The 25734-nt window shown below is 40.5% G+C and overlaps 1 protein-coding gene across 10 annotated transcripts in view; it reads left to right on the top strand.

The window, feature by feature from the left end:
* The window catches only part of FOXJ3 (forkhead box J3), a 37884-nt gene extending 12471 nt beyond the window's left edge, over nt 1-25413 (top strand). For 2 of the 10 annotated variants that reach the window (XM_046903103.1, XM_015292860.4), the window contains exons 2-13: nt 8743-8916; nt 12558-12648; nt 13757-14109; nt 14627-14701; nt 16522-16590; nt 16921-17061; nt 17521-17719; nt 19588-19908; nt 20294-20395; nt 20855-21055; nt 22215-22313; nt 22898-25413. In XM_046903103.1, coding sequence (XP_046759059.1) covers nt 12630-12648; nt 13757-14109; nt 14627-14701; nt 16522-16590; nt 16921-17061; nt 17521-17719; nt 19588-19908; nt 20294-20395; nt 20855-21055; nt 22215-22313; nt 22898-22986 — 1668 coding nt within the window. In that variant the 5' untranslated portion in view covers nt 8743-8916; nt 12558-12629 and the 3' untranslated portion in view covers nt 22987-25413. Of the gene's footprint in view, nt 1-7406; nt 7561-8742; nt 8917-12557; nt 12649-13756; nt 14110-14626; nt 14702-16521; nt 16591-16920; nt 17062-17520; nt 17720-19587; nt 19909-20293; nt 20396-20854; nt 21056-22214; nt 22314-22897 lie in introns of all 10 variants that reach the window. The other 8 variants (XM_046903090.1, XM_046903100.1, XM_040650169.2 and 5 more) reach the window with 6 other exon arrangements.
* Nucleotides 25414-25734: the final 321 nt, after the last annotated feature.

The raw sequence follows: 25734 nt of genomic DNA, 5'->3' as shown, positions 1-25734 counted from the left end.
AATAACTGTTTAAAGTTCGATTTTGAACAACTGGGAAAGATTCTGAACTTTTTCTGGTGACAAAGGAACGAAGTTTCAGAATTTTCAGTCCCTCCTCCTAGTAGAAAAAGAACAGTCTCCCTCTCTATCAGTAACTTGCAGCGAAAATGAACAAAACTGTTAAAATCAATTTTAGAGCTACTTACTTTATCTCCACCTGAAAGCAGGCAAGATTTGAATGTAGAGAACTGGTCTGGGAGACCTGCATTCTTTGGTTCTTCTGCTCCTTTGCTGGCTGACCTTGGGCTCTACTATTCTCCTTGCAGGACTTACATAAATATGAATTGGGTATTGATCCTTTTTAAGGGTTACAAGGTATTAGAAACACTTCATAAATCTGGGTATTATTATCAGTGGTGTTCTTCCTGTTGATTTCCTTAATTAAAGTATGAAATCGAACTCAAAGACTCTGTATGCTGCTTTTCTTGGCATTAAGAAGCAGTGAAAAGCATGATGCCTCTACTCATTTTTATTTCATGGAAGGACCCAAAATGCCAAAACTTAAGGGTGACAGATCCTGTACTGTGTGTGTAGCCCAGATCTGTTTTTAAAGTTGACTTCAGTATAGGTATCCTGACTCCCTTAAAGTGTTTCCTAAGATCTCTAATTACCTTTTCTTGGCCAGGTCTCAGGGTCTCTATTTCTTCTTCATCCTTCTTGGCTTCCCTGCTGTTTTTGACACTTGATCATGCCCAGTCTTGAAATCTTGTCCTCCCTTGACTTTTGTGTCTGTGTTTGACTAGTTTCCCTGTAACTATTCTAGTCATTCATTCAGTTACTTCTGCACTAGACTGTTTACCTTACTCCATTTTTTTTTCATAAGTTAGTCATAGAAACCCACATCTGGCATGCTCTCCTTGCTTTTCTTCCTGCCAGTAATATTAAATTATGTATCTCAATGTACCACCTTAATGTCTTTTTTTTTTGTAAAACGATTTGCTGTTAGTTTAAAACTACTGAGGCTAAGATGGAACTCCAGAAATCTCCCTTAAGATTTCCCTTTATTTTTTGCTTTCTTATTCTGAGAGCCTCCATAACTGGACCACAGTTGGGCACGTGTTTTCTCTGAGTTGCACTCTTATTGTTCTGCATGTATAGGATAGGGTCTCATCTTCCAGTTTCATGGCCTTAATCTCCTGCTGCTTCTTTCTTACTCTCATTGGGTAACCCTTTATGCTTTTTCCTTTATTTGCTGTCTCAGTTAATTCTACTTGTTCTTGCTGGCCTCTGACAACTGTTACCTTCCTTGAGTCTTGTCAAAAAGACAATTGCTGAAGCAAACTTCCTTGCCTTTTTTCTCAACACGTTGCCATCTCTCTTCCTCTCTCCATTCAGCCCATTGGCAATCACTTACCACATAAGCTTTTTATACCTATTCTGAGCGTCTTTCCAGATACGTTTCTCCCCTACCAGTTGCAGTCTTTTACTGTATTGTCAGTTTCCTCTCCAGGAACACAGGCATGATATTGTGCTTTTCCATACACTTAGGAAAATTGCCAGCCAGTAGAGGTCAGACATATTGGATACCACTTGTTGACATATTTGAAAATTACTAAAAAGGGTCTAGTGCTATCAGAGGTAGCTGGCTTATAACATATATCCTCCTCTTCCTTTCTTCTTCTGTGGAGGAAATTGATTACAAAAGTAAATAAAGATGGTCACAAGCAAAGGCACAATATCTCAGAGACTAGGAAGGGCTGGATTGGAGCAAAATAATATTGATCCAGAGTTGCAAGGTGTAGCTGTTTTAAGCATGCATGAGGGAGAATGGGGCTTCTTTCAGTATTGATAAGCGACTGAACAGGAGATTTGGTTCAAGGATGATATGTAGAATGGATCACTTTATTAGTAGGATGCAGAATACTAAGTAGTAATAACAGCATTTTAATCCAGAAGAAACTGTTAATGTGTAGGTATTCCTTGCTACGGTGGTATAGAATTTTTTTTACTTTTATTCTAAGTATGAACATTTAAAAGTTGTGATTCTGGCTGGGGGTTGTCAGATATCCTGTCTCCTGGAAGACTGTTGAGTCACATTAGGTCAAGTTAATAGCTAACAGAAAATTGAAAAGGAATTATGTTAAAATAGAGCTTGAATCCTAATTTATGACCTTTATGTGGTATTATGTGATTCATCAAATCATTCTCCAACTTCAATTTAAGATGTACTTTGCTTCCAAACTCTTCTTTAACAAGCTGTTCTGCAGTACTCTGGTAATTTTTGGGACCATCTACAGTATGTACCTTCTGGCCAGGTCATATTTGGCTAATCTGCACTTGATACCAATTGTCTTATACTGTGTGAATTCAATATGCTGTTACTGCTTAAGTGCCCATTTCCACAAGTGGAACAGAATGGGTCATAGCTGGTGTCAGCAACTGTTAGAAAATTAATATGGACTAATGCTTTTTTTTTTTAGTTGTTCAACTTTTGTGAAAGAGTTCTAACTTCTTGCAGTCAGACTTTCCTTTTTTATATGCCTGGCTCACATTCATTTAACCCAGGGAGCCCTCTTATATATATGTTTTATAATGCTGGTGTTACTAAGCTGCAGGGCTAGCAGTCATCTTTTATTATGTCCTTTTCTTAATGGGAATATGAATAAAGTTTTCATTTATGAATGCAACATGCATTTATCTGAGCTGTGTTTTTGTGGCTGTCTTTGCAATGATGTGAAGATCTTCTGAATAGGATATTTAGCATGCTGATCTACTTCTGATATTGTCCCTAATTTCTAAAACAATATGGGTAATGTATTGTGTACTGAAGGTTTACTGCTGGATGTGATTCTTATAGGCAGCTAAAACTGAAATCCTTGCATTCAAACACGGTGCTTCTATGAGGCTGGGGGAAATACCTTCTCTTAAATACAGTTTATTTACAATTGACTTCTGTTCTTCCAAGGGGAAATTTCATTCTAGATATGTGCTCTTAAATTTGAGTTATTCCAGAAGCAGTAACCAGTACCTTCCTCAGTGTAGGGCTAATTGTTCTATTAATATTCTTAAATGCCAAATATTTATATTTCCTACCCAAAGTATTGCATAGTGGTTCTGAAGCTGGAGGGATGCTGTAGAGATTCTGCTGTGGTGATGTATTTTCTTTGTGCTTCAGTGTACTTGGTTTGTTTCTTGTTTCAAATCTGTTATTTTGGGGGATGTTATAATGGGACATTGGGTTTAAAATTAGAATATATCATTTGTGGTAGTCTTTTTACAAATAAAGTAGTTTTTGGCTCAGAAGTATTTTAGGCATGCCAGTATTCTTAATATCATTTGCTATTTCTTTTGACAGGCATTACATATCCCCTACTCTCACTTGCACAGCAGCATAAATAAGGACTCTAATCTTAACTTTGAACACATTTTCACAGTGAGGTTTCTCTGAATTTCTACTGAATGTTTATATAATAAATGACAAAAATCTTTTTACTAGTTCATCTTAGTGCCCTGACAGATTTTAATACTAACTATACTTGATCCTAGCCTTGCATGCATGTAAAGACTCTGTCTTCCTTGACATCAGAATACTTTGAATGTTGGCCATAATGCCATCTATTAATAAGCTTAAACATGTAGATTGAGTTTTGTATACCAGATTTATGCAGAACTAACAGATTTGTGCAGTACTAACACAATGCTTTTGGAATTGGATCCTGACGTACTTCTGACATCGGGGTTTTGGTGACTTTATAGTCCCCACAAATCTTGCATCCATTCCACCAAGACTACATAAACAGTCACAGCTGTTCACTCACTAAACTCAAAATTCAAAATTATTTCTTACTCATGCACCTTTCACAGAGTGAAGGGAAATGTGCTATTATGTTATTTATGTAATTAGAATCTGTTATGTAAAGAAACTAGTTTTATTTTTGTTCTCTCCTCCTGGACTTAGCATGAGCCTCATTTTTTTGAGATTTGTTTGTTAAAGGGAGACCATATCTGTAAAACAATATGATTATAACAGAACAACTAGTTCAGTGGTATGTAGTGAGCAGTACGGGAACAAAAAGATTTTTGTCTCCCTCTAACTCTGGAGTTTTAGTACCATCTTAGTGTATTGTTGTATCTTTTAGTGAATTTCCTGCTCAGAATGTCTTTGTTACTGTATTATCTGTGTTCTTTTACTTGAAATAGCATTAAGCATTCAAAGCCATTTGATCTTGCACACTAAATAGTTTTGTATAAGAGTGTAGAGTCAGATAACTACAATTATGACAATTCACATTCATATATGGTATGCTGTGCTATGTTTTTTAGATGACAACTTCTTTGGTTGAAGTATTTAAGTGTATTTTTTTTTCCTTTGGTTCGTGACCACTGTGAACTGTGTATGCTGTATTACCAACTCTCCAATCCATTAATTTATTGGGAATAAATTATTAGTAAATGAGTTTAAGTCTTCTGTTAGTGTGAGTTGTTTTTTTTTCCTGCTAGTTGTTCTGCTCCCAAAGAGGGGAAACATGGTTTAGGGTATTATGTTACCTCTTTAGCCTAGGGTACACTTTTCCTCCTTTCATATGACTCTGCAGACAGAAATGTTCTTTCAAACTGCAACAAGTCTCTTTTTGTGTGTGGGGTTGATACAACAAGCCCTATTAGTCCCTTCATGTTAAGTTTCATTTTATAAACAATGCAAAGTAGCCTCTGTCTCCCTTCTGGATTTGATTCCAGAAACATAAAAAAAATTCCTGAAACCTTTTCACAAATAGTTACCAAAATGATGGATAACAATTTCAGACTATACAGATAACCAGATCAGCTTTATCTTTTTGTTTCATGTAAGGGGGGAAAAAATCCCTTGGTTTTTTACTTAGAAAAGGTGAGGTTTTCTAGTGTTTTGTTCCTGCCTGCTTAGTCTATATCTCCTTATTTTTGAGGGGAAGCACGTGCTGAGATGGCAAGTTTTTCTTCATGCAGGAATTTGCAGCATTGATTCTTCTCTCCTTTTTGTATTCATACTAGAATATAGGTTTCTTGCATTTGTGATATGCATGAGTACTTCAAAATTAGCTTCTACTTTGATGGGAAAATATATTTTATTTTTCCATGTATTCTTGTATGTTACCTTCTTTCTTAATTTCTGAAGCAATTTACTTTAATGGACATCCTTCTCACTATTCTGTTTCAGAAAAGTTGTACTCAGCTGCTTCTTTTTTGCCTGTTTATTTGTTCAGTACGCCAGAAGCTAGGTTTATCTCTCACTATACTAGATGGATATTGTCATTTAGATCACTGGATCTGTGCTTTAGACACCTAAATAGAAGTGACCTTCTTTTTACAGGTTCTGCCACAATATGTCTCACTACTTAGTAGTCTGTTCTGCATACCTTCCTTCTCAAAGTTTATGTTCAGAAATTTGAGTCTCCTTTGAATGTTTTGACAGTAGTGTTTCATTGGGTTAGAATAGCAGGAGGGAGAAAAAGCAACAGTGAAAATAAATACAGGGAAATAAATTTACAGGTCTACTGTAGAATATGAATGTTCTGTAGGTTGCGTACAATGTAGTTTCACTTGTTTTACTCTCCTGCTTCAGTTGTAATTGATTCTGAATGGACGGCCTTTGAGTCCTGTCTTAGAGAATGTTTTTGGTTGTAAATGTTTATGGACTGTGTTCAGTATGAACCTTAGAGTGCTGTTCCTCACTTTTTAGGTATTTTCAGTCCTGATACGTAAGTAATAGTGATACTGGATAAGAGCTGACTGTTCAAGCATTCACAAAACAGCAAGGTAGACAAAATTAGATTCTTTCAGTCCAGCAGCAGGTATTAGTACGGCCTGATAGACCAAAAGGTGGCTTACATTCTCAGTGTGAAGTTTAATTTACTATTGGCAAATATTCAAAATAAGACAGTAGCATTACTGAAAAGCTGTAGTAAAGTACTACTGATCCCAAGGGAATTAGTAGTTATTACCAGGCAGTCAGTGCTAGGATTTTCTTTAATATACTTGGTTATAAATCAAACAGATTCTTGTGTATTTAACTGTAGATTTGAATTGGTACTTGGGCAACATTTTTGCATCTCTGATCTGTCTTAAATTGGGACTGTACTGGAATTAGTACTTGAGAAATGAAGACTGTAATCAATTTCCAGCTGTTGATGGTGATTATAACTGCCAACCTTACTTTTTAAAATCAGCCAATGCATAAACAGATACCATTTACTTCTATACATGTAAAATGGGAGACTATGAATTCTGGTCTTTAACTTCCTTTTTACTTACTTGAAGTTAATTCTGGCTTGCCAATGGGGTAGGTGTGTGTTTGTTTGTTTGATCACCCTTGGTTCCAGTTCAGTGTGTTTGTTGTTAGTTGTTTGTTTGTTTTTTCCTTTAAGTGCCATCATTAAAAAAAAAAAAAAAAAGAAAAAAGTTTGAAAGAAGAATTGCTAGGCAATAAACTGAGAATTTGATAGAATCATCAGCTGCTGTAGTTCGGCTACAACATTGTTCTGTTGATCCATGAAGTAGTGTCCAGAAGGTATACTGCCTGATTAGGTGAATGAGATATGTAGCAGAAATTATAGTAAGCATTACTGTGATAGTAAGTGTTCTTTTAAATAATTATGTGGTAAATTACACCAAATTATTTTTGTAATGATTATGTTCTGGAATTTCCTTCCATGAAGATTTGGCTGCGTTTGAATATTACATGTCCTGTACTGTAAGGACACAGATTTATAAACCCAGCAACACAATCAAGTTTAAACTTGGAAAAACAGTCTTACTCTTCTTTGATTTTTCATGGATTGATGTTGGGTCTAAGTCTTTGCTTTCTGTTCGGAACTACTGTCTCGCACAGGCATGTCCAAACTTTGGCCCATGGACTGCATGCAGCCTGGCACAGCTTGCAATGCAGCCTGGCACAGCTCACAATGCAGCCTGCCGTATGCCATCATGGCAGCTGCTTTGCCCTGCTGAGTGGCCCTGCTCATCCTTGGGCATGCACCTATAGCTCAGCAACAACCAATCTGTCAGTGTGCTATTGATACTGCCTGAGCTGAAATCAGGGCACCCAGAGGGCATAGTACAGTGCCAACTCAAGTTATGGCAAATAATTTTCTGCATTTTGATACATTGCCTAAACACAGACCTGTGAACAGAAAAATATGAAAGCAGCCATGCTTTCAGTTTTGATACAGGAATTTGAGAACAGGTTTCAAGATCGATGTTTTTTTTTCAATTTTTTTCTGTATATTTGCAACTCTATTTTCATTCAGCATAAATACATTTTTCAAATTGAATGTATAGAGTTGTCATCAGATATTCAACTCAGAAATCTGATTGTCTTTTTACCAGAATTTTATAAGAGAAAAATATCCCTTGCTTCAGTCGTATTTTATTCATGTCATTGCTTTTGGCAGTACGCACATCTGTGAGCAACTGCTGTCAAGGATGAAGAACAGGAAGAGTAAAACTTGATTAAAAAAAAATCTTTAATGAGCACCTTGAGAACTCACAAAGAGTTGCAACCACTGCTATCAAGCGGCGCTGATGCTTTGGATTTACAAAAACAAGGTCAAATATCCCACTAGCTTTATGCCTTTGTTGCTCTCTCTTTTTTTACCATTTTAATAAAAAATATTAAACGTTAATATGTTTTGTTGCTTATATACATTAACTATAGCATATATTTTATATATTTTATGAGAACTGCTCCAAAAGCGATGCTCCTGTTTTGTTATGTTCGCCCATGATGTCAGAGGAACTTTTAAATTATTATTTAAGCTTTGAGGATTTTGTTTTCTGTCTCTGCCTCTCTGTCAAAGAGTTTTATGAACCAGGGAATAAAAAAATGCAGATTCTTAGTGTAGATGTAATAGGACTTAGTTTTAACCTGATTGTTTCCTTCACAAAGGTGTTCTACGCTAATACAGAAATGCTTGTATATTTGACAGTTAATGTGTTGTCTATCAACCTTAGGTTTTACTGTATATCCAATCATCCTGAATGTTCTACTGACTTAGCCTGGGCAAATCTGAAGCTCTATGGAAACTACATTGTTTCATTTTGTTTCCTAAAATTCTGTTGTTTCAAATTGGTATTTCAGTCTTTTGTAGACTTTTATTACTTCATCTTTTTATTATCTATACTGTCTTAAAAATAAATAAATGTTGGGGAGATTGACTGGTAAACTTGTGCTAGCAATACAAATCAATAGTAAAATAGCTTCAACTGATGTTTTGTAATTGCTTAATATGCATGTGGTAAGATGATTTGTTCTGTGATTCCTCTGTGGAAATTTAAATTTATGAAGCATGCTTAAAAATTTAGCATTTGGCTGACATTAGTTTATTTCTTTCTCCAAAGTTCATCAGAATAATACTTTTTGTTGAAGACTGTACAAGTAAAATTACCATGCAAGTTTAGCTGTGTTTCAGTTAGATTTATACGTCAGCAATCTTCTTCCATGCCCCCAGAATCTGTACAAAAATATGTTGTTGCTTTACTCTTGTATAATTTGGGAAGGAATAATTACATTGCTTTTATTTATTTACTTATTAATGTCTGACAGTAGCACTTTTTGGTTGAGGTGATCTTTATTCAGGAGAGGTTCAGATTTGCTATTAAGAAAAGGCTTGTTGCCTAGAGGGGATGGTCAGACACTGAAACAGGCTCACCGGCCAAGTGATCGCAGCACTGAGTCTGCTATAGTTCAGACATTTTGACACAGAATCGCGGAATGTCTTGTTTTGGAAGGGACCTGGAAGACCACCCGATTCCACCCCCAGCTCTCCACTGCCACAGTCAGGATTGTCACCCACTGGATCTGGCTGCCCAGGGCTCCATTCAACCTGGCCTTGAATGCGTCCTGGAACAGGAGTATCTACAACTTCTCTGAAGAGTCTGTTCCGGAGCCTTAGCACCTTCTGAGTAATTACTTTTTTCCTAACATCTAACCTAAAACTTCCTTGTTTTAGTTTAAAGCCATTCCTATTTGTTCTCTTGTTAGCAAACCATGTAAAACATAGGTCTTCCTCCTGCTTATCAGCCCCTTTAAGTACTGGAAGACCACAATGAGGACTCTCTGGAGCTTTCTCCAAGCTAAGCTAGCCCAGCTCTCAACCTTTTTTCATAGGTATCAGAGGGCTGAAGCACCTCTCCCGTTGCCTTCCTCTGGACCTCCTCCGCAGCTCCCCATCCTTCTTGTGCTGATGGCCCTGGTCCTCAAGAGGGCAGAGTAGAGGAAACAATCTTCTCCCTTGCCCTGCTGGCCACCCTACTTTTAGGGCAACCCAGGATAGATACATTTGGCCTTCGAAGCTGTGAGCGCGCACTGCTAGCTTGTGTTCAGCTTTTTGCCCACCAGGACCCTCAAGTCCTTTTCCACGGGGCTGCTCTCAGTGAGTTCTCCAGGTTATTGTACATATTTGTGGTTGTCCTGACCCAAGTGTAACACCTTGCACTTGGCCTTGGTGAGCCCCATTTGTTTCTCATATGTTCACTTTTCAAGCCTGTTCAGGTCCTTCTGAATAGCATCCTTTCCTTCTATTGGATCAACTGTACCACGTAGTATCATCAGCAAACTTACTGAGGGTACGCTCAATCCCACTGTCTAGGTGATTGGTAAAGGTGTTGAAGAGCAGTGGTCCCAATACTTAGTCCTGGGGGACACCACTTGTGACCAGCTTCCACTTGGACATAGCTCTGTTAACTACAGCGCTCTGGCTGTGACATTCCAACCAGTTCTTTATCCACTTAATAGTCCAGCCTACAAATACATATCTCTCCAATTAAGGGTAATAAGGATAAGGATGTGGTGTGGGACCATGTCAGAGGCCTCACGCAGGTTCTGATAGACAACATGGGTTGCCCTTCCTTTATGCGCTGATGCTGTCATTCCATCATAGAAGACCTCTAGATTGATCAGACTCAATCTACCTTTTGTGAAGCTGTGCTGTCCATCTGGGATCATCCCTCGTCTTACATGTGCTTTAATATAGCTCATTAGATCTGCTCAGTGATCTTCCCAGGCACATAACAGAAATCCTTTTGCAGCCCTGATTTTCTAGTTAGTTACGGAGTTAGTAGTCATTGCTATCAACTGGTACTGTGGCAGTTGAGTATATAGATAGGTTAGTAGTAGTTGGATTTTTCCTTTCCTTCACAGAGAGAAATTGTTTTTTCCACTTGTCACAGATACTGTAGTGCTGCAATTTAACTTTTCAGTCTCTGCATGCATTGAAGTGTGAATTATAACATTAGCTGTGCAGTTAGGATTTGTCTTCTGAACCCAGTGCAGTGGTACAACTGCTTTTGGTGGCTGAAGGATGGATTTTGTTGACGTCATGCGATGATTTTTGATCTCTGAAAAGTGTGATGAGCACATGCATGAAAACGAAAAGTTTAGTGCCTGCAAATGTGTTGGAGTAAAACAATCCTGATCGCCAGGATATGCTGGAAGTACCAATCTGGAAAGTAGTTCTGCAGAAAAAGACTTGGGAATCCTGATGGACACCGAGCTGCACCTAAGTCAGCAATGTACCCTTGCTGCTAAGAAGGCTAAAGGTATTCTTGGTTGTATTAGGCCAAGTATTGCCAGTAAGCCATGAGAAGTGAACCCTGCTTGACCTGGGACTAGAGGTGTTCCCCAGGGGTCGGTGCTGGGTCTGCTCTTGTTCAGTATCTTAATCGATGACCTTGATGAGGGGATAGTGTCCACCTCAGCAAGTACACCAATTATACAAAGCTGGGAGGAGCGGCTGACACACCTGAAGGCTGTGCTGCCATTCAGCAAGACCTGGACAGACTGGAGAGTTGGGCAGCAAGAAACCAGATGAGGTTTAACAAAAGCAAGTGTAGAGTCTTACACCTGGGAAGGAATAATCACGAGTATCAGTACAGGCTGGGACATGACCTGCTGGAGTGGAGCTCTGCGGATAAGAACCTGGGGGATCCTGGTGGATGACAGGTTGGTGATAAGCCAGCAGTGTGCCCTGGTGGCCAAGAATGCCAGTGTGGTCATGGGGTGCATTAAAAGGAGTGTGGCCAGCAGGTCAAGGGAGGTGATCCTCCCCCTCTACTCTGCCCTGGTCAGGCCTCACTTGGAGTATTGTGTCTGGTTCTGGGCTCCCCTATACAAAAAAGACAGGGATCTCCTGGAGAGAGTCCAGCAGAGGGCCGCAAAGATGATTACAGGCCTAGAGCATCTCCCTTATGAGGAAAGGCTGTGCGAACTGGGTCTGTTCAGCCTTGAGAAAAGAGGACTCAGAGGAGATCTGATTAATGTGTATAAGTATCTTAAGTGTGGAAGTCAAAGAGACCTGGCCAACCTCTTTTCAGCGGTCTGTGGGGACAGGACAAGGGGAAATGACCATAAACCGGAGCATAGGAAGTTCCATACCAACATGCAAAGGAACTTCTTCACAGTGAGGGTGACGGAGCACTGGAAGAGGCTGCCCAGGGAGGTTGTGGATTCTCCTTCACTGGAGATATTCAAGACCTGCCTGGATGCCTAACTGAGTAGCCTGCTGTAGGGTGCCTGCTTTGACAGGGGGGGTGGACTTGATGCTCTCTAGAGGTCTCTTCCAGTCTCTGCAATTCTGTGGTTCTGTGATGCCTCTCTTCTTGACGTTTGTGAGGCTGCACTCAGTGCTGCATCCGGTTCTGGGATCCCCAGTATAAGAGGGATGTGGACATAGTGGAGAGAGTCTAACAAAGAGCCACCAAGATGATGGAGGGTGCCTCTTTTATGAGGAGAGGCTGAGAGAGCTGGGGCTATTCAGCCTGGAGAAAAGAAGGTTTAGAGGGATCTCATCAATGTCTCTAAATGCCTGAAGGGAGAGTTCAAAGATGACAGAGCCAGGCTCTTGTAGGTGAAGACCAGAACAAGAGGCAGTGGGTGCAAACTGGAACATGGGAGGTTCCTTCTGAACGCCAGGAAGAAATTCTGTGCCATGTGGATGATGGAGCATTGGCACAGGTTGCCTGGAGAGGCTGAGAGATCTCCTTCTTGGAGATCTTCAGAAGCTGCCTGGGCATGACTTTGGGCACCCTGCTGTAGGTCTGGAGCAGATGGACTCAGAGCCCTGCTAACCTCAGCCATTCTATAATTCTGTATAATGCATATGATTGTAGGGGAAGAATGTCAATTCTTGTCATTCTTGTCATTTGACAATCCTGTGCCAAAATGCTGGATCCATCCACACTGTGTTATTGACAAATACCTGTTTTTAGCACTAATGTCTGTTTGTTACTTGCACAGATGGGTGTCTCCCTGTCTCATCTGATTTGCTCAGATGAGTGATGGGCTTGGGTGGGAGGTGTTATGTAAAGAATCTTTCAGAAGTGGAATATGTTGATGTTAGTCTTTTCTCTCCTAGATGTGTGTGTGTGTGGGTAATCTGTTGCATGACGATGTACCTAAGTGTATGCATGTGTTTAGGAATTTAACTTTTGTATGTACTAACATGCAATGGGATAGTATTGTCTAATTCTCTAAAAAGATTAATTTCCAAAGTGGAAGGTGCAAAACTTGCAGCCTTTTAAGACTTTATTCTTCTATTTATGCAAAGTTTCAGTGCAGAACAGTGCAAATTTTGGCTGTGGAAACTCGGTCCAAACTTAAAGGGATATCTACTCACATAATGATGCAGCCAATTGCAAGTAAGAATAATATTTATGATGCCATGACTACTACAAAGCTTGTGTACTGAGTGTGCAAATGTATATATGTTTGTACTATTAAATATTTTCTTCTTATGAAATAATTAAATAGAAAACCCTGGGTACAAGTGCTAGTCATGTTGGACAGATGTATCTTATATGAGGGAAATATGTAGTATTTATGAGAGGAAAGTTCATGAGTCTATTTCCGTCCTGTGTGTGAGCTTGGATAAGGCAGTTTTTGTTGTGTCTCAGATTTGGGGAAAACAGTTTCTTGTTATATTGTGAATTAAGCCAGACTTAAGTCAATAATAATGATATGTATATTTAGGACAAATTTATTATAGCAGGCAGAAGTTTGACTATTACAAGTTTGATATGGTCTGCATCTACCTCAACACAGTATTTGTAATTATCTGTATACAGTATTATGCATAGTCTTGGTGTTTTAAATGAGATACATAATCCAGGCTGTAAGGAATAGTATTAATTATAATGTCGCCTGATGCAAAAACAAAGCAAAACAAAACACAAATAGTTTTGTCCTTAGAGAGAAATTAATTTCTCCCAAATTAAGATGGTAACAGTCCTGACTTCTCCAGAAGACCTTAATTAGATGATTAGATCCACTGTTGTTTGGATATGGTGTGAAGGAGTATTCCCTTTTAGATATGATTCTCCTCTTACCTGATGTAGAAAACCTTCTGGATTATAATGTAATCTTACTGATGGTCTCAAGGTTATATTGCTTAGATAGTAAAGAAGTGAATGCGATACCGTTGCAGAAGATAGTCTACTTTCTTTAAATAAATCTTGGTTGTTCACCTGAGAACAGTTGAGATGCTCTGGATAAGACTGTACAAGCAGTTATCATCAACATTTTCCTAGCTATTATCAGCAAGGAAGGCTCTTAGGAGGATGCGAAGATAGGCCTTTTTTTGATGATTATATTTGGCTGTTAATAAGGTATCTCAAGTAGGATGATCTTCACTCAGCTGTTTTTTAATGGGGGAAGAAGTAGAAGAGGAATGCATATGTATATTTCTGTTCTTATGGTTCATCTTGGTTGTATCTCTGGAGATCCCTTTCTCCTTTTGTCTCCCCACAGATACAGCTGCTTCCAATATCATGGCCTCTGACCTGGAAAGCAGCCTCACTTCCATAGACTGGCTCCCACAGCTTACTTTAAGAGCTACTATTGAAAAATTAGGGGGTTCCTCACAAGCAGGACCTCCAGGGGCTGCCCGAAAGTGTCCTCCAGGCTCACCGACAGATCCCAATGCTACTCTCAGTAAGGATGAGGCTGCAGTGCATCAAGATGGCAAGCCACGTTACAGTTATGCCACTCTGATCACATATGCAATCAATTCATCCCCTGCCAAGAAGATGACACTTAGTGAGATTTACCGTTGGATCTGTGACAACTTTCCCTACTACAAAAATGCTGGTATTGGTTGGAAGGTAAGGATTTCCATAGCTAAAGTGCTCTTTCTGTCTAATAAATGGACTTTATTTTCTTATCTTTGTGCCAAATATGCTCACTGAGCAAAATAAAAAGAAACAGATGTGAAAATAAGATGACCAGAGAAGGAACAAACTGAAATGGGAGTCCCATTTTCTTTGAGATTTTTGTTATATGTATGTGGTAGCCCTGTAAGTAGGACCCTGGGGAAAGGAGGGGAAAAAAGCAGGAAGACAAAAATCACCACCCACAAAGCCCACATCACTACCAACCTCTGCATCACACTGATAGTATTTTTATAGTACCTTCTGTATATGCATAGATGGTTCAGCTGCATGTTACTCAGCCTCATAAATTCCTATGATTTCCTCAGCTTCTATTCTGCCCTACTGTGGGTGTATGTAGTGCGTTTGAGTGTGCACTACCCTTCTGTTTAATTTACCCATTCCTGAACGTACACAGAAAACTGTACATTTTTGTTATAGCACTTACCTTTGTGTCTCAATCTCTCTTCAGAACTCAATTCGTCATAACCTCTCTCTGAATAAGTGTTTTCGTAAAGTGCCTAGACCAAGGGATGATCCAGGGAAGGTAAGAAATCTGGGTGCTTCTGGCCAAACCATTTAAAACTGCATGAAATGAACAAGAATTGCCCTTTCTAACTGATTGTTGGAATTTGAAACCTGAAGTGTAGGCAGAAAGGGAAGCAGTAGTAAAATTTACTGCCGTGCTTGACTACAGAAGCATTTGTTTAAAGGGAACCTATAAAGGGACATCTTTTCCATATCATGATCTTCAGTTGACTTCAAAGATCATGGAAGAAGGAGTAAATAGGGTGAAGTTGTCAGTTTTGTTTCTTCTTGTTGATATTCATGTGTAAAATGTGTGTCTAGTCCAACCTGTTTTATTGTGAAAGATTTTAGTGTCTGGTGGTGAATGGCAAGATTATGACATGACATCATGGAGGCAAGATCTGGGAAACTGAGAGCAGGACTACTGCTTATTTAGGACTGCAAAACATTTGATGTTGGAGGGAAAAGGTCATGATCAGGTAGTTCAAATCTGTAGAATCTGTTACTAAAAGAACTCAAGAGTTTAATTACTTGTTGGCTTAGTAAGAGCTGATAAAGCTGTGTTAGTATATATCAGTTGTAAAGGGGAATTGTTAGCAAAACCAAGTTGTTGCATGCAGATGTTGTTACTTTTATGAAATCACCAAGCAGAAGGTGATAGTTGGAGTGTGAAACTATGCATTTAGACACAAATCTAACTTTTCTTTTTTTCACTTTCCCCCTGCATTCTGAAGTTACCAGAAGGGGTCACTCATGCAGGCTTTTTCAGGTTGTGTTTGAAGGACAAGATGATGCTCAGTTGACACCTAAAATTAGAAGTAATATGTCTCTCTGAAGATCACTGCAAAAATACCATTGATTATATGGTTTATTCTAGGGAATCCTGACTGACTTCAGTGTATATATTTGCACGTTCTCATTGATATATTGGTTTTTGGTTGTAATGAAAATCCATCCAGTACTTGTTGCTGATTATTCAGATTTTGACTGGAGGTAAAAATGTACACCCTAGAGTTCTGCTTATACTCACTGCTTCAGAAAACAACAAACTGACATAATAATAGACTATTTCAGGTTGAAAGGGATATCTGGAGGTCAAACTCCACTCTCCCCTCTTCCCCAGCTTACCGGACAAGAACAATTGGATTGGGTTTTTGAGGTCTTTGTTGGGTGCCTGTTCTAGCACATCACCGTAATTTATTTATATCTTACTGAAATTTCCTTTGCTATAACTTTTGTTTGTTGTCTCTTGTGCTATGCATTTCTTAGAAGAGTTTGACTGTCTTTTTTATAATCTCATTACATCATTGAATACAGTGGCTAGATTCCCTTAGCCTTCCCTTCTCTGGCTGAAACAAATTTCTCTGTGTGAAATGTGTTCACATCATGTGTTTAAGTCTCCTGTCATCGTGGTGGACCTCCTTTGGTTCCATTCTTATATGTTAATGTCTTTCTTGCACTGGAAAGACCCAAGTGGGCACAGTACTGAAAGTGGAGTCTCACAAGTGTGGAAAAGGTGGCCCTTATTTCTTTTTGCCTAGTTTGAACACTGAGTTGGTCCAATAGAAATTACATGCTGTGAGGAGATAGTGAAGGGGAAGTTACAGGCGCTAAAGTGTTGGTCTACCTTGGATCTAAACATCTTGGAGTGATGAAAGTGGATAGCATCATTGTTCAATACAACACAATGCAATCTCTTCCAATTCTTGGTTGTCTGATATTCAGTGTGGTTCTGTTATTTAGTTGGCGCTACACTATTTGAGTCAGTAACCCGCTGCTGTAGGAAGCTCTCTGATTTAATAACACAATCATTCGTTCACCAGTGGGTCTTTTTTCCAGGGCTCTTATTGGACAATAGATACGTGTCCAGATATATCTCGCAAGAGGCGGCATCCTCCTGATGATGACGTGAGTGTTACTGTTTCCTGACAGCATGGAGCAGGAGTGCAAGTTCAATTCCTGTTCAAAGGAGTTCTTCCAGCACTAGACGGGGGGGCAGCATATATAGATGAGGAGGATTAATATGTATGTTGTGCTCATTGGCCATTGTTACTGCTGTTCAGTAGCAAAATTAATTATATTTCAAGTTCATTATCTTGTCTCTTCAGTGACTAAGGCCTAGTCCTCCTGTTTTCTAAGCCATGAACTACAGTAGGGGAATTGACTTTGCATCTGCAGTTTCATTTCTCCATCTGTTATTTCATTTGTGCCCTTACTCTCTTTCTTCCCCATCCACAGATACCACAAGACTCCCCGGAGCAAGAGGCAAGTAAGAGCCCCCGAGGGGCTGTTCCAGTCAGCACAGAAGCATCTTTGCCACCTGAGGCTACCCCTCAGCTGTCACTTCAGAGCACTGCCCCCATTGCCAACTATAGTCAGGTGAGCAGTGGAGAACAGAGGTCTTAAGAAGTGTGAAAGAAGGGGAAGGAAAGTGAGAAGGGTGCTTGAATGGAAAAGTGGAGTGGTAAGAAAAGAGGGAATAGTGAAAAATGGTGAGGCAGAGGAAAAAATAAAATGGAAAGAAGTTAAAATTGATCGGACGGAAAGTAGTGGAGGAAGTGATATTTAAGAAAGGGTTGGATGGGGATACAGGTAAAGGCATAATGGTATTAGAGAGCTGAAGAATATGCTGGAGTCAGTATGCTGCAGGGTGAGGATGATGATTAACTGTCACCAAGAAAACTAGCTTTTGGGGAAGATCTGCTTGCTGCAAGATGAGCTAAGTGACATGAGATAGCAGTGTGTGTTTTACCTGTATGTAGTTTCTGGGCCCTGTCAGAAGTTAAAAAATCTAGTATAAAATAAAGTCCTAATTTCTGTCATGTGTGGTTCTTTTAGCAGTCTGCAGGGCCTGTGGACGTTGCCTCTACTGTAGCAGGGGGACAGGGCCGTGAAGGGGCTGATGTACCCCCCCCACTGTACAGTGCCAACCACGACTTCAAGTTCTCCTACTCTGAGATCAACTTTCAGGATCTTAGCTGGTCCTTCCGAAATCTCTACAAATCCATGCTGGAGAAGTCGTCTTCCTCTCAGCACGGTGAGTAACCATAAGGACCATGTGAAGTGGGCAGATATCTGTTTACACAGTCTTGTCCACTCATCTATCCTTGGTATGTCTCAGATCTTTCTTCTTGTAGGAGCAAAGCTTCTTTGGTGTGCTGTAATTAGTTCTGCCAGAGTCAAATAAGAAATCTGAATGTCCTTTCTTTATTGCGCCTCACTAATTTGCTCAGAGTGAAAAGGGTAATAATTTAAAAATACTGTTTCTTAACACAGAAGCAAATATTTAAATGGTAGAAGCATAGAAAAATGAAGACCTTGAAGAATAGCTTGTCTGAGAAGTACTGACAATCTGTTAGGCTAGAAACTGTAAGAGGGGGAGGCTTTTTTCATGTAGGCAGTGGAATTTCCCCAAAAGGAAAATGAGAAGTCATCATTGTGAAGATCCTTTAAAAGTAGAATTGTACAAAGTCTTGGAGAACTGAACTTTGAGGAGGAGAGGGAGCCTATAACTTCATTCATAGCTGACTTTTCTGTTACTGAGGAAGCAGCTACCAGGAGGCATAACCACTGTAGGGATGAGGTCTGTGTTTTCCACAGAAAGCACTTCTGGAGAGTCTCCAATTGTCTTCATCTTTAAACATTCTTCTAAATACTAGTCTGGTGTAGAAAGGAATATGTGGTTAAATGAGACTTTCACCTATGCTCTCAGTCAGCATATAGTGCAGGCAGAGTTTGTTACTCTAGGAGAAGCGTCCTGAATTTGTAACTTCGGTGAAATAATAATAGGCTTTGATCAAGTTGGCACTTGATATTACTAGTAGGAATCTGTTGTGTGAGGTGCTGTAGAATAAGAAGGCTACACAAAGGCAGAGAAGAACCTTGACTAATTCTGTGCTTCTGCCTCTAAAAATTAAGCAACAATCTGCTTTTCAGTTCTACAACTGTAAGGTCATCTAGAAAAACTTGCAGTTTTTGAGGAAATTGTGTTGGTAATTTTGAGTCAGGATATTGGCCTTTTGGAGTCAGAATAATATTGACCCTATTGCTCCATTGCAGTTAGTAGGTCTAAGGGTTAATTTTGGCTCTAGTGAAGAACTGAGGCTTGCTTTTACAGAGGATCAACTAATGAATGGTAGCTCAGGTTACTGACAAGTAATGCCTTTCACTGTGATTTTTCTTAGAATTTCCATAACCTCAGGAGAAAACAGAGAAGCAGATGTAAGAGATGTGCAGAACTCCTGTTATGGGGAAGAATGGAGAACATACGATGCTCTTGCATGTAGGGGATACCTGTAATGGAAGAGGATAGAAATAATAACATCTGAAAAGTCAGGAAGAATTAAAGTAATAAAGGAGCCCTGATGTGTGCTGTGCTCAGTGTACAAAAGCAGTAGGAAGCATGACCACTAATGATCTGTGTGAGAAAAATTATGAAGGTCTCAGATGAAACTGCTTGTAAGATAGAATCTGAAGGGAGCTTTTGGAAACAACAAATCAGATTTATCAACCTCCATTTTCTAAATGTTTTGTTGCTTAAGTTTGCTTAGTGGTCATTTCTAGGAAAATAACATGCGCCTAAAATCTCCACAAAGCATGCATTACTTGATAGATATAGATGAAGTATGTGGAGGCATAGAAGTGTTTAAACACTTAAATTAACACTAAGGAAATAATTCTGCTGGGACTTGGTAGAGCCTTTTGTTTTTGATGGAACCTGGTACACAGTAAGAACTTAACTTGCAGGTGTTAGTTATTGGCAGCCTCTAGAGGGCTTCTTAAATAGCACAAAAGCTTCTTAAATAGCACTGCTCATCCTCAGTGTGACATTAGAGATGGTTAATTTAAGCAGAGGTCTGATCCAGGCAGCTCTTAAAGTTTCCTCCTCTCTCTTTCATCCCACAGGTTTCTCTTCTCTCCTTGGTGACATGCAGCCCTCCAACCATAACTACTACATGTACCAGCAACAACAGCAGGGCCCCTCAGCAGTGGGTGCTGCTCCACCACTCCACACTCCAACTCCAGAGGGTTGCCCATCCCAAGGGGGAAAGCAGCAGGGTGGTGAAAGTTATGGCCCTCCACCAGTGATGTCCATGCACCCTCCCCCAATGCAGCATGGAGGCTACCACCAGCATCAACATCACCCACACTCCCACCCACAGCAGCAGCCACATCAGCATCAGCAGCAGCAGCAGTCACAGGCTTCAATCAACAATGCTGGCTTTGGTGAGTCAGGGCTGATGGATAGAACAGCTGGGAGAAATGGAGCAGTGGGGATCCCTCAGACAGAAATTCTACAAGTGAGCTTCCCCTAAGAATTGCCTACATAGTGAGCAAAAAAAGGATGACAGCCAGTTATGTTTGAAATCTGAGAAGGAAATTGCCTTCTTATTAGGGATATGGTCCTGCTAAGTTTGAGATTCTGTTTAGGGATGCAGGATAAGTTCAGAAGCTAAATGAAAAGGGAGGCACTGCCCCTGGTCTTCCAAGGGCAAAAAGATTTCTATCTACTACAGAGTTAATATCTTTGAAGTGGCCAGTTATCTTCTAGTAAGGTATGGAGGAAAAGGGTGTTGTGTATTGGAATAATCTTTTTTCCATTTCATTACAGCATTTCCTCCTGATTGGTGCTCCAGCATTGATTCCCTGAAGGAGAGCTTCAAGATGGTAAACCGGCTGAACTGGTCTAGCATTGAGCACTCCCAATTTTCAGGTCAGTATTGTCCTAGTGGTGAGGTCTAGTGACTCAGCAACTAGGGGCTGCAGTATCTCGAATTTGGGAATGCAGATCTTTTTTTTCAACTTAACTTCAGCAAGTCTCATTTTCTCGGTGACTCAGCTGTTCCATTTGTATGACACATCTTACTTCATGGATCCTGTTAAAGACCCTAAAGCACCTGAACACTGTAGGGATTCAGGGCAAGAGGAATTAATTCATAAAAGTATGTCAGAAAGCAAATGAGGATTTTTCCCTCCTGCTTATCCTTTCTTTACTGAAGTCAGTGAGACAATACCTTAAAAAGGAAGCTCTCCCATTATTCCAGTGACTGATCATAAGTAATGAAGTTGAGTTTGTGGGGAGAAGGTGAGACTTAGGAACGGAAGACAAAAAATTTAACAGGGGTGACTGCAGTTTAGTTACTGTTTTTGACACTGTCTTTATCTCTTGCAGAGTTAATGGAGAGTCTGCGCCAGGCCGAGCGGAAGAACTGGACACTGGATCAACACCATATTGCCAATCTCTGTGACTCTCTTAATCACTTCCTTACCCAGACTGGTCAGCTCCCTCATCTGGTTGGCCCACAGCAGCCCCCTCGAATCTCTGATTCTTGTGCCCTAAACAGTGGCAAACAGGAGCAATCCATAAATCAAGGTAATTCGGAGGGAAACTAAAATATAACAATAATGAAGGACCAATGCTATACATATCCTAAACTTCATGCAACCTTGTACTTAGTATGGCACCAAGCAGCTCTGTTTATACAAACCATATTCAGTCCCTTGGTTTGTTCAGCCTAGAGAAGAAGAGGCTGAGGCGAGATGTCATCATGGCCATGCTTCCTCATGAGAGGGAGTGGAGTGGCTGGTGCTGATCTCTTCTCTCTGTTGACCAGCGATAGGACCTAAGGGATCAGCCTGAAGCTGTGACAGGGCAGAGTCATGTTGGTTGTCAGGAAAAAGCTCTTCACTGCGAAGGTGAAGAGGCACTGGAATCAGGCACTGATTCAGGCACTGGAACAGGATCCCCAGGGAAGTGGTCATGGCACTGAGCTTGCTGGAGTTCAAGCAGACAGTGCTTCCAGTCATATGGCCTGATTTTTGTGTGGTTCTGTGTGGAGCCAGGAGTTAGACTCAGTGATCCTTGCGGGTCCCTTCCAACTCAGGATATTCAGTGATTCTATGAAATCAGTCTCGTCTATCTGTAAAAAATTATTAGGATGTCCTGCGTCTGCGACCTACGTGTGCCATTATGTGATGCATACTACCAAAAAGCATCTTCTCCAGGAAGAATTGCATTTAAATGGTTAACCTGTAAAAGGAAAAGGGAAGGAAGGGTTTTTGGTACAAAACCAACAGTAAGGAATGGCAAGGTAGAAAGCTTGCTGTTCTAAGTGGCAGTAGCTGTAAAAGAGAAAGCTTTTGTGCCTATATTGGCAAAAGACTTACTGGACAAGGAACAGAAGAACGCACTCCAAGGAGAGTGCAGACATGATCTTGGTGCAACTGTGATGGTGTGTGTCATCTAGTATTTTAACTAAATGACTTAATAGTAAACAGTGAAAAATATATAAGTAGTGAGGCATCTTCTGGCATTTCTAGATGAAAAGTTTATTTTAAAATAATAAGTGAAACTCTTGCAGGTGCCAAGAACAAGAATCTCGACCAAGCTATAGCTTTTGCTTAGGGCCAGGCAACTGAACATCTCAGAATTCTGCATGTTTGAGTTAGTTGCTCTGTGGCTGAGATGCAACCCAATCAGAACTAAGACAGCTGATCAGACCATTAACCATTTGTTTCATTTCATTCCACAGTGAACTCTTATGGTCAGCCCCAGCCTCCCCATCTCTTCTCCGGTCCATCTCCGATGTACCAGATTTCTACCCAAGACTCTCCAGGATATAATCGCCCAGGTAAGAAGTGACAGTAAGACATATAATATATCTGAACATTTAAGAACTGGTTCTCAAGCCTTCTGCGTTTCTCCCAAAACACTCACTAATCCAATGAAGCGCTCAGGGTAGATAGAGTGCTTGGACTGTCAGGGACTCTTCATTAGGGCTGTGCCACAGCTCTAATAGATTTTAGAATTTATTCCACCACCTGATTTATTTCACTTCATATAAATGGTCTCCTAGCCCTGTGTCACCATCAGCTGGTTGGACAAAGGCAAAATTACATTAGAAGCTTATGTTGCTGAAGTTCCTTTGTGTTTTACTAGCAGTCAGCTGTGAGAAAAGTTAAGGAAGCTGAGGCTTTAACCTCAGTAGAAGCTGCTCTGGAGAATTTCATAGCACACCACCAACAGACATTGGTAGGTGCTGTCTGACAGGGAGAAATTCATGCCAATAGCGTTATTGCATATACTGTTGGAATAGAGAAGTCCACAGTGCCCTTAATGCTTTCATTTGGCCCAATGCTCACTGTGGAAAAGTATGACATATTTTCTTCTAACTGTTCTTTTTTTTTTTTTTTTTTTTTAACTCTTTTTACTCAGCTCATCATCTGGTCCCTCGGCCTTCAGGGCCTCCTCCAGGCACCAATGAGGAAATCCCTGATGATTTCGACTGGGACTTGATCACCTAGCGAGTTACAGACTTAAGAGCCCGTCCTTTGTGAAGGACGTGGGAGGAGAGGGGGACGTGGGGTGAATGGTGCCACACCACTGACTCCAGCCTTCCTACCTTGCCTGTATATAGATATATATTCTCTATCTCCGCCAGAGAAGCCACCGCAAGATGCTGCCGAAGATAATCTTTCATTGCGTCCTGTTTTCTTTTTTCTTCTTTTGTTTATTATTATTGTTGTTGTTGTTGTTGTTGTTATTATTATTATCAATAACTGAGCACAGCCCTTCCCCTCCTCTGGTGGCCTCGGGTGCATCAGATCAAATCTTGTGTGGTGCCCTGTATTGGGCAGAAAGATAGGTCCTTGCTGCCACAAAAAGACCTCAGAAGGCTGAATCTTTGTGTGCATCTTTCTCTGCCTCTGTCATTTTGCATTTAGCAATCCCTCTTTCCCTTCAAAGCAGACAGTAAATCTGTTGTATTGGCTACTGAGTGAGAGTCTAGTAGACCCCGGGAGCCTGTAGTTATGCTATTTCTTAAATGTTGTAAAGGTCAGGAGGCTAAAGGGACACTGTGGAAGGGTGATTTCAGCTCAGTGAACTGTTTCACATCAGCAGGAAAAGCAAGAAAAGAAATAGAGATCCCAAGTGCAAATAGGATAATCTCTTTAAGTTGGGAGAGCTAAGCTGAGCTGGGAGGGAAAACCTGAGTTTGGAGAAAGGGTAATATAGTAAAAATGATGTTTCAGCAGAGATATTGGGTTTCAGAAAGCACTGCCTCCTAGTGAGGACCAAGAGTGATTTTGAGAGGATCCTGACTACTCTGCCTTTTGCAGTCTCCAAGGAAGTGAAGCCTTATGTACTCATCAGGTAAAAGAAGCAGTCGAGGGTGTTGTGATCCAGCAAATTCTGTTTTCCAGAGCTTTTAATTTCACCCCTGCCCCTTTCAAGCCTTTCTTCAAAGTATGCAGTGAGGCTCTTACTTGCATATGCAAACTTAAAAATTTTCTCACGCCATCAGTATTTGCTCAATTGTTACTTGGCCCTCTGCCCCTTGTACCTTTTTGGAGACTGTCCTTGTCTGTGGCAACAGGAGCCTTGCTGCATTGGTGTAAATTCTCAGTCAGTGGTTCCCACTTTGTGGATGGGTTAATGGTGGAAAGAGGAAGCTGCTGCTCAGAATGGAGGTGAATCAAGGGACTTCTGGTCAAGGAGCTCAAACCCTCTGGTTGAGTAAGTGAGAGGCTCTTAGAAGTGATTTTTTGTAAGAGATGCATTAGGAGAGGGGATGAAATAGAGCTGAACAGCCAAAGAGTATTGTATAGAAGGGGTGGGATGGGGTAGGTCAGACTCCTTGCAGTTCAGCTGAGGAAGATAATGGAATAGAATGTAAATCCCAGTTAATGGTTTCTGTCAGCAGATTAGGAAAGCAAAACAGATGCAGGAGTTAGTATTGAAATTCCTCCTTCCCTAAGCTGCGTCCTGAGTTACTTTTTTTTTTGTTTTTCTGATATGGCTGTGTTCTGTCAAACCTCTTGTTTCATTTTAGTATTTTGTAAAGCCTACCCCAGCTCTTATTCCCTGTTTATCAGTGAAAGGAACAAGACAGAAATGAAGTGTCATGGTGGCTTTGACATACCTGGGAAAGAGGAGGTAACCTCTGCTCTGACTGAAGGAAGATGGGGAACTAAAATTGCTTTTTAAATTTGCTGTAGGGATAAATGAGTTGGATCTTTGTCAGGGAAGTGGACAGTCTCATTGTACTGGGGAGGTGGGGCAGTGGGATTTTTTTTCTTTTTTTTTTCTTTTTTAAATGTGTGTATTGAGGGGGAGTTCATCAGTGAGTATCTCCAAGAGAGGTGAGGAATCCCAGAGCCAACTTCAGCATGGAATTAGCTGTTATCTATGCTGCCTCAGGATGGTAATGATACAACTTGGAAGCGTGTGTGATTGGATTTCTGTGGAATGTGGCACCAGAGACAGCCTCTGGTTGGTGCCAGTTAGTGCTTCGCAGAGCATATCACAGAGCCAGCCCTGTGGAAATCTGAAACCACTGGAAGAAAAAAGGAAGATGGCTCCTTCTGCATATGAAAGTCCCCAAAATTTGCATATTTATCTCATCTGCATATTGATTTGCTCCTTGTTTGCATATGTAAATACACGCCGGTCAGTGTGCAAATTAGCCTCGTTCCTCTGCCTCTGAAATACATGTGCATTGTCAATGTGTGGGAAGGCATCGGGTTGGCTATGTGGAGCTCCACACTGGTACCAGCTACAGGGAGTGAAGGGATGCAAACGTGCCATGGAGAGTTCTTGCAGGCCCTTCCACAGTGGCATTGCCCTCAGTGCTTTGTGTCAAGGGTCAAGGAGAGAGGGGCGTGGTCTCACAAGTTTATTTTTGTGCATGCTTTCTTAATAAAAAGAAAAAGTGAATGTTTATGGTTTAACTCCTTTGGTGCCAGCATTGCATTTCTTTTGACTGCGTCTAACAGGTGGGCTTAATTCCTACTTACCAGTTACCTTGGAAAAAAAAAATTTGGGTGTGGACGTTGCTAATTAACAGCCTCTACCTATGTGTACATTGCAAGTGAGACTTTTTAGGTTGTCAGCAGGCACTCAGAAATCCTTGCAGCTGTGTTTTCTCAACACTGAGATCAGTACACCTTTCAACTTGCATTTTGGCCAGAAAGGCTGTGAAAACTACACCACAACTTAGTAGCTGTTTTTCATAGCATTTATTGGCCTTGCTCCTTAAACCACTTTGTTAG

This window comes from Gallus gallus, chromosome 1, assembly GCF_016699485.2.
Source record: "Gallus gallus isolate bGalGal1 chromosome 1, bGalGal1.mat.broiler.GRCg7b, whole genome shotgun sequence".
Taxonomy (NCBI): Eukaryota; Metazoa; Chordata; class Aves; order Galliformes; family Phasianidae; genus Gallus; species Gallus gallus.
Note: the sequence above shows the minus strand (reverse complement) of the source record. Positions and strands in the feature narration are given on the sequence as shown.